This window comes from Pseudorasbora parva, chromosome 10, assembly GCF_024679245.1.
Source record: "Pseudorasbora parva isolate DD20220531a chromosome 10, ASM2467924v1, whole genome shotgun sequence".
NCBI classification, from domain to species: domain Eukaryota; kingdom Metazoa; phylum Chordata; class Actinopteri; order Cypriniformes; family Gobionidae; genus Pseudorasbora; species Pseudorasbora parva.
In genome coordinates, this window is record NC_090181.1 from 38,918,842 (window position 1) to 38,936,429 (window position 17,588).

General features: G+C 38.2%; 1 protein-coding gene across 1 annotated transcript; it reads left to right on the top strand.

Annotated features, from left to right (window-relative positions):
- Positions 1-1,315: 1,315 nt before the first annotated feature.
- Positions 1,316-16,420, top strand: LOC137091541 (zinc finger protein 513). Its single transcript, XM_067456065.1, has 4 exons — positions 1,316-1,953; positions 3,925-4,053; positions 6,515-7,228; positions 12,956-16,420. Exons 1-4 carry the CDS (start codon positions 1,914-1,916, stop codon positions 13,717-13,719), a joined length of 1,647 nt encoding a protein of 548 aa, XP_067312166.1. The 5' UTR covers positions 1,316-1,913; the 3' UTR covers positions 13,720-16,420.
- Positions 16,421-17,588: the final 1,168 nt, after the last annotated feature.

Below are 17,588 nucleotides of genomic sequence, written 5' to 3' on the forward strand. Positions count from 1 at the left end.
CTGGAGTAGAAACATCCAGAGCCACCGTGCACAGGCGTGTGCAGGAAATGGGCTACAGGTGCCCCATTCCCCAGGTCAAGACACTTTTGGGCTACAGAGAAGCAGCACTGGACTGTTGCTCAGTGGTCCAAAGTACTTTTTTCGGATGAAAGCAAATTTTGCATGTCATTCGGAAATCAAGGTGCCAGAGTCTGGAGGAAGACTGAGGAGAAGGAAATGCCAAAATGCCTGTGCCAAGTACCCACAGTCAGTGATGTCAGCTGCTGGTGTTGGTCCACTGTGTTTTATCAAGGGCAGGGTCAATGCAGCTAGCTATCAGGAGATTTTGGAGCACTTCATGCTTCCATCTGCTGAAAAGCTTTATGGAGATGAAGATTTGGTTTTTCAGCATGACCTGGCACCTGCTCACAGTGCCAAAACCACTGGTAAATGGTTTACTGACCATGGTATTACTGCGCTCAATTGGCCTGCCAACTCCCCTGACCTGAACTCCATAGAGAATCTGTGGGATATTGTGAAGAGAAAGTTGAGAGACGCATGACCCAACACTCTGGATGAGCTTAAGGCCGCTATCGAAGCCTCCTGGGCCTCCATAACACCTCAGCAGTGCCACAGGCTGATCGCCTCCATGCCACGCCGCATTGAAGCAGTCATTTCTGCAAAAGGATTCCCGACCAAGTATTGAGTGCATAACTGAACATAATTATTTGAAGGTTTACTTTTTTTGTATTAAAAAAACTTTTCTTTTATTGGTCAGATGAAATATGCTAATTTTTTGAGATAGGAATTTTGGGTTTTCATAAGCTGTATGCCAAAATCATCAGTATTAAAACAATAAAAGACCTGAAATATTTCAGTTAGTGTGCAATGAATCTAAAATATATGAAAGTTTAATTTTTATCATTAGGGCCTACATTATGGAAAATAATAAACTTTATCTCAATATGCTATTTTTTTTAGAAGGACTTGTAGCGTATATATGTTAAAACACTGTGGTTTTAACTTTTCTAATTTGTTAGGCCTACACTGTTTATTATTTTCCTCTATTACTCTAATTTTTTATTATCCTTAATAGTATTATTTATGTTCATATACATATTATTTATGTTTATATATGCATTATTATTTATGTTAATATATTCCTCGCTTTGGCAATATTGTATTATTTAAAGCAATCTTGAATTTAATGGATGGATGGATGGATGGATGGATGGTCATACAGATATATTAAAGCACTGCTGTACTCTGATCTTCCAGTAGGTGTCGCAGTTTTTCTGTTTCACAATGAACTCTTTCAATCACTTCCTGTGCTGCACATTCCCATCACAACAACTCCAGCATGAAACTTACACATTTTCAGTTCTTCAACTCATGGAGACACTTCACAGGGATAAAAATCAACATGGACGAATAATTGCTCATGGAGAGACGTTGATATTCCCGCTGCTGGCTGTCCAGTGGGTATAAACAATGGACTTTTATTGCATGTTCTCTTTTTGGGCTAGCTAATCATGCTAGTTAGCCTTCGACTGATATCAAGATAAACACAAATTACAATCAAAATATCTTCATCTTTGTCATCGATGTGGATTCAGATCAAGTAACATACGTCAGCTTCGCGATGCGAGGGTCATATAATCGTGTTTCTGTAGTCCTGTCTGTGTATTATACACGTAGTTTAATTTTAGCTTACGCTAACATAAATAATAACAAGAGTTTTAGTTGTTTGGCTGTTTGGGTATGATTTTTGGGGGGAGATACACATGATAAAACCTGTTTAATTAGGGGTTTATGAGTGAATTGAGGAACTCTTTGTTCGGGAGAGGAAGAGAAAAATGAGGAAGAGGAAGATGGTGGTGATGAAGATCAGCTCAACAGGGAACTGCTGATTATTAACAGACACATTTAGAAAAATGCCCAGAAGAAAACAGTCCAACCCACAACCTGTCAAGTGTAAGTCTGGATTTCTATCTCACTTGATTTCACACTTTGTTTTCTGTTATTTATTGGAACTAACTTGATTCATTACTGCTAAAATCAGTGGTTGTGATTATTTATAATCAATAGGAGCATAAAATGTATTGTAAATTAGCAAATAATAAACTTATGTTTAGCCTTTTTTTAGACTATATATGGCCAATCATGACTAGTCTACAATCTGTAATGGTTGGCATTCTCGTAATGCAGTTTAATTTTCAAATTTTGACTTGCATTTAGACTAATGTATTAGAATAATGTAATGTCAGATCAGAATGTGTTTATGAAGCACTTTTTTATGTTTTTTTTTTAATCACATGTCCTTGGTTCTATATATTTTTACTCTGTCTTGTATTTTTCCAATGTATTTTTGCTCTTGTTAACTTTTTTTTTCTTCAGTACTTTCTGATGAAATTAAGGGTTCATGGTAACTTATTTCAAAATGAATACACAAGTCTAACCTGAGTCTTTCCTTTAGCTGTATCTGTTAAGAAAACACAGCCAGTTCCCCTTGAGCTTTTATTTAGGTTTTAAATAAGATACCTTGACTAAGTGAGCAGATTCTATTTCCAAAAGCTCTTGTTTAATACAGAGTTACGTCTTTAAGAGTCAGCTAAGCTTGGTTCTATCTCGGTGAAAATATTGGCTTCCCTCTCTTCTGTCGTCATTCTTTCCTTACTCTGCTTCCTCTGGACAGACCCCTGTTCCTGCCGCGGGACTCAGGGTTGACCCATCTCTGACCCAATTCCCTCTGTTTATCTAGTGTCTCTCCACTGTTCCTTCCTCTTTCATTCATTTCAATCATATTTTTTCCTCTGTCCAGAGCTCATGTAGCTGTAGTGTTGTTAACCATCAGCCTTGTCACTGTTTAAATCTCATTATCATTGGCCAATCCCCATTTATATGACTGGAAATAATTATCAGATAAACCGCATCTAAGATATCCCCTAGAATGTTTTAGAAGAAGTCTCTTCTGCTCACCAAGGCTGCATTTATATTATTAAAAATACAAAAAGTAATATTGTGAAATATTATTAAAATGTAAATAACTTTTTGAATATTTGAATATATTTTTATATTATTTATTATTATTATTATTATTATTATTATTATTATTATTATTTTTATAAAATATTATTATTTTATATTTCTGTGATGGCAAACCTGTATTTTCAGCATCATTACTTCAGTCTTCAGTGTCACATGATCCTTCAGAAATCATGATGATTAATGATTTGCTGCTCAAGAATCATTTATGATTGTGTAAAAAAATCAGGATTCTTTGATGCATAGAAAGTTTAAAAGAACAGCATTTCTTGTAAATTGAATATTTTGTAACATTGTCTTTACTGTCACTTTTGATCAGTTTAATGCATCCTTGCTGAATAGTTTCCCCCCAAAAAAATAAATTAATACAAAAACCTTTTGAATGGTAATACGTTGTTCTATTTCAGATAAATACTTTGATTTAAATACTTTTTTCAGCTTTGCATCACATAAATAAATTACATTGTAAAATACAGAAAAGAGTTATTTTGCATTTTAATATTTCACAATATTGCTGTTTTTTGTTTAGTTTTTTAATAAAATAAATGCAGCCTTGGTGAGACTTTTTCTAAAAACATTACAAATCTTACTGATAAAAAACATTTGAACAGCAGCACTATATATTGTATGATTTGTTTACACAATATTTACTCTGAAAGTCTGAAAAATCCAAATCTGTGCTATCCATTGACACGCTTGCCCGTAGATTTAGTGGTCTATGACACACGAGTCATTCAAGTGGATATTTTATTATTTTCCAAAAACCGAGAATCTTAAAAAAAAGAATGCTTTATTTTTAGTTTCACGTGTAAGACTGATGTGGTTAGGTTGATTCCAGCATGGTAAAGAGTGTAACTGTGTGTGTGGCACAGGCCATGATGATGTACTGTTTGTTTGCAGTCGGAACTGAAGATGGTGCGGCGGTTGGCAATCAGGAAAACCTCGTCCTGGAGAGTGACTTCCTCCTCGGACAGGAGCTGGGCTTTGGAGAAAATGACTACAGGATTGTTGGTTTTGAGAGGGACTCAGGTCAGTGACGTAAATTAATGATTTAAATTCTGCTTCAATTATTTTGCTATACTATTCCATAGTTCAGCCAAGCATATGCCCAAATTAAATGCATCCAAAAAATGAAAAATTCTGTCATCGTTTACTCTACCTCAAGTTGTTCCAAACATATATGAAATTCTTTCTTTTGATGAACACAAAATAAGATATTTTGAAGCAGGGCTGTAACCACCATGGGCTTTGAGAGGACAAGTGAACAAAACTATTCTCATCGCTTCATAAAATTATTGTAGAGCCATTGTGGTGAGATGCGCTTTGTAACGACGTCTTTAGTGCCTTTTATGGGTCTTGAGAGAGGAAATGACATTGGTGTCAATGAAGGCCTTTCTGAGAAATTGGATTTCAACAAAAATATCTTCATTCGTGTTCCGAATATGAACAAAGGTCTTACGGGTGTCTAACGACACAAGGGTAAGTTTAATTTCTGGGTGAACTAACCCTTTAAGCTAGCCTGGATGCCAGCCGAACACAACATTTTTAGATCGGGCGGTTCGGTCAGGACTCGATCCATAGAGGAGTAATTATCCCTGAACAGAAACTGTTCGGACCAATGAAATCAACAGGACGGGCTTTAGACTATGACAGACAGATGATAAACCGTAACTTAATCATGCACGTCATCAAAGGGGCTTGGATTATATTTGTCCGAATCCTAAACCTAAATCCTATTTCTCTCAAACATGATGATCATGTTAGGTAAGTGCTCTGTGTATCATTAAGTTCTTTACATTTTTTACAACACCGGCAAAGATTTATTCCAGCACGCGTGCAGACGGTTGGCAAGTTTTTACAACAAAACCTGCTAACTACTAGCCCTAAACAATAGCTTCTCCCGGAAAAAAAAGGTTTTTGGGGGATAAAATGTGTGTTATTTTGGCAAGGTTGCCTGCTAAAATTTGCACTCATGGGTCTATATATCACATAATAGTCGCTACAACCCACGGAAAAAAACGCGGACTTGGCAACACACTGCAGTTGAACTCTGCTGACATTTGACAACTAACTTTATGTGTCGCTTCGTTGCTCTGATTGGTCGTAGGTCTATCCAATTGAGGTCTTTCCTGGTTCGGTTGAAACACGCCTCATAATCACAGCCCAATGGAGCAGTTTCAGACTCATATTCTGACTAGAATTGAGTATTTCCACGCCAGGCTACATTTAAGCTAGTCCCAGAATATAATGCATGTTTGAGCTGTTTTAACTTAAAACAGCACTAGGTAACTTTTCAACCTTCATAATATATTTTTTAAGACTTACAATAGCTTGAATGACACGTCTGCCATAGCCTGATGGGGTCTGTATCGTACTTTTAAACTTCGGGTTTCGGGTAGTAACCCGAGAACAAAAAGAACTACAAAATTCGACTGCTTTACGGCATATGCGTCACTTCCACCAACACCCACACTTACTTAAATTCGGACGTGCGAGCCCAACTTTGTTCGTCGGATCATATAGTCATGTCCGAAGCAGGAAACGAAAAAGTGATGGGATTAAAGGCAGGACGAGGATCAACACTGTACCAGCGTTTGCTCGTCGGCATGAGCTGAAGGAGGCGAGCCCGACCGATGCTGTCATGCTTGTTACGGTGATTACCTACCACTCAAACATTGAACTGAAGTATCATATAGATTCTGTAAAACGCTAACCAATAGACTACTATAATGACACTGGCTTGTAAACCTGAGCTTCGTGATTATTTGGCGTTTGAAAAAAATAAAACCCATGAAATTATATTCATATGACATGCTGAAACATATCCCACTGACTGTAACGTTACCTGGGATGAAGACATTTCACACGCGACGCGAGAAGAACTCTGAACTCCTCCTGCAGTGTTCAGGTTAACTGTTAGTGCTGCACCAACCCGCGGCACCACTTTTATGAAGTTATTTGGCCCACACCACACCACTGTATATATTTTTGCAACCCGCCCCGCACCCACGACCATTAAATAGACATACGGGGTCCGCGGGTTATGAGACGACTCGCGCATCACTAGTTCAGGGCTATCAGGGTTGTCATGTCAACAAATGCACGCGCGATGGCATCCCCTGTTGTAGGATGACAGCTCTTACGACAGCAGTTGAGGACATTATTTTTTCCGAACTGTTGGGGGACCCCGAGAGCAAAAGTTGCCAAGTGCTGCTTTAAAGAAACTTGGACTGGCATATATTAAAATGTATTAGTGCCATTGTTTTGTCTCAAGATGTACACCAGTAATGTTTGTTTCTAAGGCACATTTAAAAAAAGCAACTTAAATGCTCTAATTGAGCCAAGACCTAATCCTATCTGTGAAACCGGGTCTATAGGCTTTTTTTATAGCATGAAATGTTTTGCCTCATGTTCTCATGTAAAGGTAATGGTTTAAAGCAGAAAGAAAACTAAGTGCTGAATAACACAGCATCTTGTGATCTCCTGATAGACTCCGTCACTGCTGACATGGGAATGCCGGTGTACGGCTTCAGCGACGAGGACTGCTCCAGCTACAACCGCCTCGGCATTGAGAGCGACTTCGAGGACCCACGGGACACAGAGAGCGAGCGGGAGGAGATGGGCCCCGACGCCACGTTCGCACCGTACCTCTCCTGCAGGCAATGCGGCCAGTTGCTAGGCGACCCCCTGAGCGGGACGCTGGATCTCGCCCTGTACTGCCTCCAATGCGGGGCCGAGGGTGGAGATTCCGACCGGCAGGACAAACCGTTAGAAGAGGCCCACCCGGCCGACAGCATGCAGGGGAGGATAAACAGAGGCAGAGCCACATCCGATGGAAGCGCTTCTAAAACATACTCCTGCAAACTGTGCAGTTTCAGCTCACGTTACTCTAATCACTTGAAGCGGCACATGAAAACGCACAACGGCGAGAAACCGTACCAGTGCCAGCACTGCTCTTATGCCTCCGCCCAGCTAGTGAACCTGCAGAGGCATGTGCGCACACACACTGGCGAGAAGCCTTACAAATGCGAGTTCTGCACGTTTGCGTGCAACTCTCTGGGTAACCTGAAGAGACACCAGCGCATGCACACGCAGGAGAAAGACCTGAACTGCGGCGAGTGCGATTTTCGTGGGAACAACAGCCACTCCTTAAAGAAACACATGATGAGCCACAAGGAGGATAAATCTACAGCCTTAACGGAAGGTATTGGTTCCACTTTATTGTCGTTTTTACTTCATAATGAATGTCCCTGCTGTTATTGTGAATGATTTGGGTTGCATGATTAATCTAAATAAAAATGAAATTGTGATATAGCTTAGTTCAATTATCGAATCTGGCGTAGTGACTGCCAGTAACATTTAGCAATAGTGATATTTATGATGTTTTTTAAATGTATTTATATTTTTATTTAGTAGTGATTATCATTTTTATAGCATATAGATAATCACACACTTTTGTAAAAATATTATATTGTTTTTCTTAAAGCTACACTGTGATATATATTCCCCCATCTAGCGGTGAAAAGGTATATGACCATCCAGTGAATATTAGTTTCAGTTCCTCTCAATTCTGATTTCGTTTTAACTCCTATGGTGGCCGATTTAGTCCAAGATTAACATGACAATCCCCCCTTCACATTCGACACGGTGCCATCGAGTGTTAAAACGCGAAGGCGAAGTTTGAATTTACGGGTATGTCCCTCTTAGGCTAATGTACTTTCAAGAGGGAGGGGCAACATGGCGACCGGCATTCGAACCCCTCACCCGTATGTATTTTCAATGGCATATTATAAACATATATGAGCACATATATTTTTGAAAGAAGTGTTTTTAGCTAAGAATAAACTAAAAAAGTTACACAGTGTAGCTTTAAATACTAGATTTTAATGATGCAACAAAAATAATATATTTTTTATTTTTTTAAGTATTTAATTTAGTAGTAATTATAATAATTATTATTGTTGTTATTATTATAGACACAATGATTTACAATCACATACTTTTTAAAGACAAGTTGTGCAGCCATATAAACAATCCAGCAAACCTGATGATTTTTTTAAAATATTTTTCAAAATGGCAATTACGGAATGCTCATAACCGGTTAACCGACAATTTTGATCATGAATACTATAAACAGATTAAAAAATAATTTTAAAGGACAACTCCGGCGAATTTTTAAGTTCATCATGGTCGTTATATCTTTGTGAGTACAGTCTATAGAAGAAGAAAAAAGAACCGGATTGGTGCTTGCAACACAGAGTTATTACAGTTAATGCCCAGAGCCCCCCCTCAGCTAAAACGGCGCTTTGGGGGCATAAACGTAACGGGTGTATTTGTGCCTATTAACAGACACAAAATGCAATTAAAATGTCTGTCCAACATGAACAGGTTCCTCACACGACAGCGAGATGCGTTTAGCCACTTAGCCATTGTTTAAATTCACCTGTTTTAGGCGGCTAGCTGTGTCTCGCGCTGAAGTCCCGTGGGAATGCAGCGGTAGCCGGAAAGTCAAAAAGAGCATCGTGTTTATGAAGAGGCTCTGCTCATCGGCTCGTCGGTCCTCAGTATTGAACATGTCTGAGAGAAACAGTTTTCGATTCTGTACTGCTGACCCGATGAGGACGGCTGCTCGTTCAGTTACTCGCTCATGCTCAGTATCAGCTGCTCGTGAGTTCATCAGATCACTCAGCAAAACATGACTCAGTTCAGTGAACGGTTGGAGTTACAACATATAAATCAAGACATTAATTTATTTATATTCGGAGGGACTGTCACTCATGTCAGAAAGTGAGTAACTAAAGTAACTTGTGTTGTCAGCACTGATTTGAGACGCGAACCGTTTAGAACGATTCAGTCTGATTTGGTGAACTAGTTCGCCCGGTTCACTAAAAAGAACCGGTTAAAAAGAACGATTCGTTCGTGACCGGACATTACTAGAGTGATGATCCAATCGGGCTCACGAGTGAAGAAGAAATTGTTCGCGTTTGTGCCTTTCTGAATTGTAAAAATTTGCAGCGAACACTTGACTAACTTACAGACACAACACAGCGGGGCCGGTTGAAGAAAAATGCCATTCCGTGGTTAAAGACGGGTGCAGCCATTGTGGAGGTAATGTTTATTTATCCTTCCATTTGGGCACACTCGGCTTGAGGAAAGATGTGCAATAATTTAAAATAATATTGCTTTACACACACATGACGCTCTTACCAACTGGACTGCCTATTTTCCATCAACTGCTGAGTCCCCACGGGACTTCAGCGCCAGACACAGCTAGCCGGCTAAAACAGGTGAATTTAAACAATGGCTAAGTGGCTAAACGCATCTCGTTGTCGTGTTAGGGACCTGTTCATGTTGGACAGACATTTTAATTGCATTTTGTGTCTGTTAAGAGGCACAAATACACCCGTTACGTTTATGCCCCCAAAGCTGCCGTTTTAGCTGAGGGGGGGCTCTGGGCATTAACTGTAATAACTCCGTGTTGCAAGCACCAATCCGGTTCAGGGTTTTTTCTATAGACTGTACTCAAAGAGATATAACGATCAATATAAACTTAAAAATTTGCCGGTGTTGTCCTTTAAGTACATTTTCAAGATATTTTGGAAATCTTTGCTACATGACGAGAAAACAACTTTTGGTTATATAGAAATCACAAGAAAATATAAACTTTTGTTTTCTTGTGATTGCGAGTTTCATTCTCAAATACTGCACTGCACCCAGAGTCTACTGTTGCTGTAGCAACAAACACAACTTTCATGAGCATCTGAACGACGGATATTAAACAGCGCTGGATCTTTCTGTAAGATCTTTGTTTCGCTTAATAAACATTTTATTTGTGTAATTAAAATGTTTAAAGCTGCTGTCCGTAACTTTTTTTTGTGTTCAAGATTTACAAAAATTATATAATGAGAATGTACTACATGAATCCATTTTCCAAACCGTGTTTTTGTCTTACCCTGAATCATTATTGTACACTTATAATAAGTATTTCTATTGGGACTATTTCAGGCCAGACTGGTAGGTACCGCTGTGGAGGAGCACAGTCCCTGCGTGATCCGCCATAGACATAAAAAGAGAGAAGTAGCTCTGGCTGCAATGTTCTTCCGTAAGATGCATGCAGTTCTGTTTATTAACCACTGGAGCGCAAAAAAATTACGGACTGCAGCTTTAAATGATCAAAAGCGCAGGAGTGTGAAGGATGGCAGATTATTCTGTAACTATTGTAAAAATTGTTTAGAGTTTCGATTCAGCCCATTTTATTTTCCTAATTCGTTGGAGATAAAATTACATTACATAATTTGTTTGTTATTATAGTATCCTACTATATTGTAGGATAGTCTGTGACTGTATCATGTGCGTTCCTTCTAGCTATGCTATTCCATTAAAAAGAGGTACAATATTCCATTTCTAAAAACAAACAAACGTTTAAAGGGTTAGTTCACCCAAAAATTAAATTAATGTCATGAATGACTCACCCTAATGTCGTTCCACACCCGTAAGACCTCCGTTCATCCTCGAAACACAGTTTAAGATATTTTATATTTAGTCGGACAGCCTATCTAAGTGTCTGCACACTACTTTACATGTCCAGAAAGGGAATAAAAACATCATCAGAGTAGTCCATATGTGACATCAGTTAGTTATAATCTCTCATCGAAAATACATTTTGGTCCTTTATTCAGCATTGTCTTCCCTGTTTGTTTTCAATCCTCAAATAAAGAATTCAAACGGTCACGAATCAGCTTATTGATTCATGATTTGAATCGCGTGTCAAACTGACATTGGCGATCCGAATCATGAATCAATAAGCTGATTCACGACCGTTTGAATCTTTATTTGCAGATTGAAAACAGGGAAGACAATGCTGAATAAAGTCGTAGTTTTTTGTTATTTTTGGACTAAATTGTATTTTTGATGCTTCAAGAGATTCTAATTAACTAACTGATGTCACATATGGACTACTTTGATGATGTTTTTATTCCCTCTCTGGACATGGACAGTATAGTGTGCATACGCTCTCAGACTAAATATAAAATATCTTAAACTGTGTTCCAAAGATGAACGGAGGTCTTACGGGTGTGGAACGGCATTAGGGTAATTACTGACATAAATTTCATTTTTGGGTGATCTAGCCCTTTAATCCATGCTGTTTGAGAAGAGTTTTTATATATTTATATCTTAAATACAATAGTTTTAGTTACACAGTATCACTGAATTAAATTATAGGCTGCTACACATCTTTACATAGGCTATAAATCTCATTCCTTATCAATAGGCTATATACATTGAGTGACACAATATGGCAAACTAACAGTTATTTAGGCTGCTGATTAAAATGGCTTTTTAAAATGCACAATAAGGTGCGAACAGAATACAGTGACGTCAAAATGAGTTAAACAGTAAGAAAGAACAAGACAGAAAAAAAATATATTGTCCATGGCCGTTTAGGGCATCCGTAATTTAGAACAGAATGAAATATGTACAAGTAGTTATATAAGCTTCAACCAAAACTAAATTAATAAAACTGAAACTGGCATTGGGCTCACGCCTACTTTGCTCATTTGGCGAAAATCCAAATATTTAAATATTTGCGACATATTTGTATGCTTAAACTATTACTTATGTAAACTAGGCTTTGTACTTCACCCGTGTTCAAATGTCCACGTAAAACATCCTTCACGTGCAGTAATGTGCTTGGTGTAATAACAGCACGGTGAGGCGGTGCTCATGCTGAATATTTAAATTGAGCAGTGTAACGTTTTATATGTTTGGTTCTCTATTTTATTTTAACAATGAACCAGGCTGCAATGTCAAGTTAGCAATGCTAGAACACGTGTGCGCGCATTAGAGCCCTGGGCAATCCTTATAAAAGCGGAAACAACTTACTCAAAAAATACTCCATCAATTATGGTTACACAGAAGAGTAAGACATGATTTAAAACTGTTAAAATTTTACTTTTATTTGTGTACTCTCAAAAGGAAAGCAAAACATTGCGCTTTTGTAAAATGAGGAAAACAAACAGGATGCAGGATCTCCATTTCCTTTCCATGAACTTGTTTTTTGAGCATGTCATAAAAGGGATCTACTATTTATCGCAGCCTATTTTCGTGTGTGTGTGCGTGTGTGCGTGCGTGTGTGCGTGCGTGCGTGCGTGCGTGCGTGCGTGCGTGCGTGCGTGCGTGCGTGCGTGCGTGCGTGCGTGCGTGCGTGCGTGCGTGTGTGCGTGTGTGTGTTCTGTTGATTAAGCTACTATTTGTGCTTGTAAAACTAAATTTTCATTTGTCATTTTTACTGACACCTCCATTCTAACTGAACATTATCCTGGCGGTTAACATGCTTCGGTTGTCGGTTAGAGAAAAAACTCCAAATGACCATCCCTGTTGCAATTCTCTTTCATCAGAAAAATTGCAATATTTTTTTGTTTGCCCAAATTTAAGTTTGAGTCTCAGCTTTTTGGTGCGATTTCTTCTACTGACCTTTTATAATAAATGTAGTGCTGATGGTGTTGCAGGTAGCTAAGCAGATCCACTGCAAACTCATGTTCAGATCGATTTGAAACGCACTTCCTGACCCAGTCAATTCCTGATGGATAAAATGGATCACTCCCAAATGTGTCATATTACAGAAGTAAAATGGGTTTTGAATGCCATTTCTTGTTAACTTTAACATTTCAGGTCAAGTCTTTTATTTGACTTGGGGTTTTGAAGTGAACAAAGAAACACTTGTTCTTTTCAAAACTGCAGGTTTGTTGCTGATCTGTATTTCCACTTACTTTATGCTTGCTTATGATACTTTGCACGTTGAGCGCTTCATGCTGCAAGCCAAAAGAGGAAGTGAGAAGTAAAGAGAAGTAGAAACTGTTGGGTTCCTAAAACTGGGTTTGCTTAAAAGGGGAAAATGGCTGTTAACTTTGAAAAAAACTTTGTCTTTCAGAGTCGGTGGTGTCTGACCTCACTCTGCACATCAGCAACGACTCCGACTTCCTCCAAAGCTTCGACACCCTACGAACGGACCGCCATCCTCCCTCCCTGCTGCACACCGAGAGTTTGGCCAAAGAGTCAGACCCTCTGCCCGAGCTGCTATTTCCCTTCACGTGCCGCGTGTGCGGCGTGGTGCTGGAGGACGAGGAAGGCGCAACGGCGCAAATCTGCAGCAAATGCACATTAGACATGCTGTCCAAAAGCTCCCCCGCCAGCCCGGAGAAAGGTGACAAGCTGTACTCGTGTACGTCGTGTCCGTTCGTCACACAGTACCCCAACCACCTCGCCCGCCACATGAAGACTCACAGCGGCGAGAAGCCCTACAAGTGCCCGCAGTGCAGTTACGCGTCCGCCCACTTCGACAACCTCAAGCGGCACCACCGCGTGCACACGGGCGAGAAGCCGTACAAATGCCGCGTGTGCGACTACGCTTGCGGCAACTTGGCCAATCTCAAGCGGCACGAGCGCATCCACTCGGGCGCCAAGCCGTTCCAGTGTAGCGTGTGCAGTTACAGCTGCAACCAGAGCATGAACCTGAAGCGCCACATGTTGCGGCACACCGGCGAGAAGCCCTTTAAGTGCCAGGAGTGCGGCTACACCACAGGCCACTGGGACAATTACAAACGCCACCAAAAGAAGCACGGGCACTCCGCCGAAGGGTGGCTCAAGATGCAGCTACCAGAGAAAGAGGAAGAGGATGAGGAAGGGGAAATGTAGTGGGCTCTCTCTATTGATGTCGAACTCCAGTTGCCTTATTTTTATCAGAGGAATCCGTGCGTCACGGCATGGCCCGATTTGCTGTTTTGTTTCGTTGTTTTTTCACATGGAATTTGATTGTATTTTGTATTTTGTCCAACTGTTTACAGCAGCTGATCACAGAATCACAGGTTTTCTATTTAAGACCGTCATCTCAAACTCAAAGAGCACATTTATGCACCACTGGGTGAATTTCACAAAAACGACAAAATTAAAAGGACACTTCGGAAATCATATTTTGGTAACACTTCGCAATAAGGTCTCATTTGTTGACATTAGTTAATAATGAACACACCATCTATTAACGTTTGTTGATGTTAGTTAATAAAAATACAATTGTTCATGTTAGTTCACAGTGCATTAACTGATGTAAACAGATAGACATTTTGATTTTAATAATGCATTAGTAAATTTTGCGATTAACATTACCTAAGATTTAATATATAAGTATTGTTTATCTTTACTAATGTCGTTAACAAATGTTAACAAATGAAACCTTATTGTAAAGCGTTACCCATATTTTGCATAAAGAAAATTAGGCCTCATTGTTAGGACCATTAAGATTTTTTTTGCAATTTGAATTTTATTTACATTTATTAAAGTTTAATATATATTTTTGTTTTTTTTTAAATGCTAAGATTTCAGTGCAGTACAACATCTATTACCATTATGTGCTTTTTTTGGCTTGCTGCAAAAAATAAGTCCCAAAACCAGACTTCCTTTTCTTTTATGCAAAATATAACATACATTTTTATTTTGAATTTAGAATAAAATATATTCTTGATGCACTTTGTGAGATTCACTACTGAGCCCCTAAAAGGACATGGTGATGGAAAAAATTCTGAGATGGGAGAAAAAATTATATTTCAATGCTTTTGCATTGTCGCAAATATTTTGTTTCACAGAGAAACTTTGATTTCGCTCTAAAAACACAAAGTTTCTCATGGAACGCAAAAGTTCTGCAAGAGAAACCTTGTGTTTTCAGAGTGAAAGCAAAGTTTCTCTGTGAAATAATATTTGTGACAGCACAAAAGCATTAAAAAAATCAATTTTCCTCCCATCGAATTTTTTTCCCCAATCACCATGTTCCTTTAGGGGCTCCATAGATTCACACCTCTGCTGTTATGGATTCTGGTTTAATTGCTGAATGAAAGAATTGCAATAGAACCAACGAGTCGCCCTGTTCTAGGCCGACGCCGATGCCGCAGATGTAGTTGTGTTTCATGAGGGATTTGATGACACTGAAGAAGTCTGGCTGCTACTGTATGTTCACTTATGCACAATGACAGTGATGTTGCCTTGTCTTGGGGAGGTGCTACACCTCCTTCCCTCATTTACTGTATATCAATTTCCTGGTGCCACTGCAAAATGCTGCACTGATCGGGGGTTTCGTCCGCCTCCAGCACACTCGTTGTTTTTCCAGGGCATTAGAGGGACACGTATGAGTGAGTCTCACGAAAACTGTTCAGAAACGCTAGTCATATCGAACCCCAAAAACGTAATCAAGGGAATGTTTTGCTTGAAGAATACGAAGGTTTTCTCTTTTTTTGCATTGTGACATTACTGTCCCAATCTACAATGTTCATTATTTTAATGTTAAAAAGTATATAAATTGTACAGTTATTGTATATATTGTGGTAGTATATGTTCTATCCGTTTATTTGTATTACTGTATTACAGTAAATGATTAATTGCATTACAGAATAAATACTTAATTGTTGAAATTGTCACAATGCAAAAAAAAAAATCATAATGGTCCTTAAATAGGCCTCATATTTTTTGTGTTTGTGTGAAAAAAATGACCCAGATATGTTTTCATGAGATTCACAATTATGTGTGTGTGTGTGTGTGTGTGTATGTGTGTTTGACTTTAAAATATTTCCTTCAGTTTTATTTAGATTAAAGTGTGATGCCTACTGTGATTTTCTCTTAAGAAAGTAATCATGAAAACCTGTAAAGGTTTTTTTTTCTCACGCATTTCGTGGGAAAGATCCTGTTTTGCTTTTTTTCTTAGTTGTGCAAACCAGTTCATGAGGAAGTAGGTGGGGACCACACATTAACACTCTCTTTATTTAAACACATGCATTGATTTGTGAACAGATCACATTCAAAACAAACATTTAACCGTTTTGTACACAGTCACTTTTATATTGGATGTCAATTGGTCCTACCTTTTGTCCGATTTGTCTCTGTTACAGAACTGGCACAGTCACCTAAATACACAGCAAGAGTTCAGTGCAATCAGGGAATTAATGAAATTGATGCACAGCACTGAATCCAATGACATTTGGTTTGCCATATAGTGTAATATGATTATTTATGTACTGTATTTTTGTGGGTTTCATTAGCTTTCGGATTTTTGTACACAAATTGTTGAACTGAAGAACTGTCAAGTGGCCTTTGGTTTCATAATAAAGATGTTTATATCCTTTTATTAAAATAGCTGAGTTAAAAAATTTGTAACAAAAAATGGAGCAAAGTTGAAGACTAAATATTAAGTACAACACTTAATGGAATAGTTCATCCAGAAAGGAAAATTAGCCCATGATTTACTCACCATTAAGTCATCCTAGGTGTATATGACATTCTTCTTTCAGACGAACACAGAGTTATGTCCTGGCTAATCCAGGCCTTATAAAAGCAGTAATTGTTTCTGGTTTTGAATGTTTTCTGAATTTTGTTTTTGAAGTCCATAAAAATGCATCTGTCCATCAAATAACGTGCTTCACACGGCTCTGTGGGATTAATAAAGGCCTTCTGAAGCGAAGTGGTGCGTTTGTGTAAGAAAAATATCCATATTTAAAACTTTAAAAAGTAAAGTCCCGGCCAATCGCCAATTAAAATGCGTCTACGTCTGACGAGTGTAACTCTTACCTTAAGCATTTTGAATGGCACTTTCAACACTTTTTCCATAAATCGAATATGGAAGCTAGTTATTTTAGCCTATAAATATTTAAAAATGTATACATATATATATATATATATATATATATATATATATATATATATATATATATTTTTTTTTAACACAAACGCACCACTTCGCTTCAGAAGGCCTTTATTAATCCCTTGTGAGCATGTTATCTGACAGACAGATGCGTTTTTTATGGACTTAAAAAAAAAGAAACAATTACTGCCATTATAAAGCTTGGATTAGCCAGGACTTTTTTTAATATAACATTATATTCGTCTGAAAGAAGAATGTCATATACACATAGGATGACTTGAGGGTGCGTAATAATGGACTAATTTTCATTTTTGGGTGAACTATCCCTTATGGTGCACTAGTTTGATGAGCAGAGTTCCAGTTCCATTCCACTTCTTCACATATTTTGAGCTTGTAAATTAGCTTCTTTTCTCAACAAATGTAAAATAGTTAGGAAAAAGTAAACAAAATTGCTGGTCATTATGCTAGATACTAGGGCTGGTTATTGGGGCACAGTTCACGAGTCGCTTCACAAGCTTGCGGTTCGATTCCGATTCAATATTGATTACTTGGGGCCTTTCAGGTACTGTACATATTCTCAAGGAAGAATCATCTCTCAGCTAATACTGTTAAACTATACCGGAAACACCTGTTACATTACTATACAATTAACTAATTGCTATAGACTACTTACACTTAAAAACTATTTTATAATAATGTTATGACCTTTAATGACAATTATGTTTCTACTTATTTTTTGAAATATTAATGTTTTATGCTGTCTGTCATAAAACATGACAGAATTATTCAAACATACATGAAATATTGGCAAACAGGTTAAGTAAAAATACAAATAATATGCAATGTAGTGCATATATTTAACAAAATATAAAGGTGGGCCAAC

What these genes read in the sequence shown, in the direction of transcription:
- LOC137091541 (XM_067456065.1), top strand. Translation starts at nt 1,914, where the DNA reads ATGCCCAGAAGAAAACAGTCCAACCCACAACCTGTCAAGT. An exon ending in CAACCCACAACCTGTCAAGT is followed by an intron (nt 1,954 to 3,924) that starts GTAAGTCTGGAT and finishes GTTTGTTTGCAG; the next exon opens with TCGGAACTGAAGATGGTGCG. An exon ending in TGGTTTTGAGAGGGACTCAG is followed by an intron (nt 4,054 to 6,514) that starts GTCAGTGACGTA and finishes ATCTCCTGATAG; the next exon opens with ACTCCGTCACTGCTGACATG.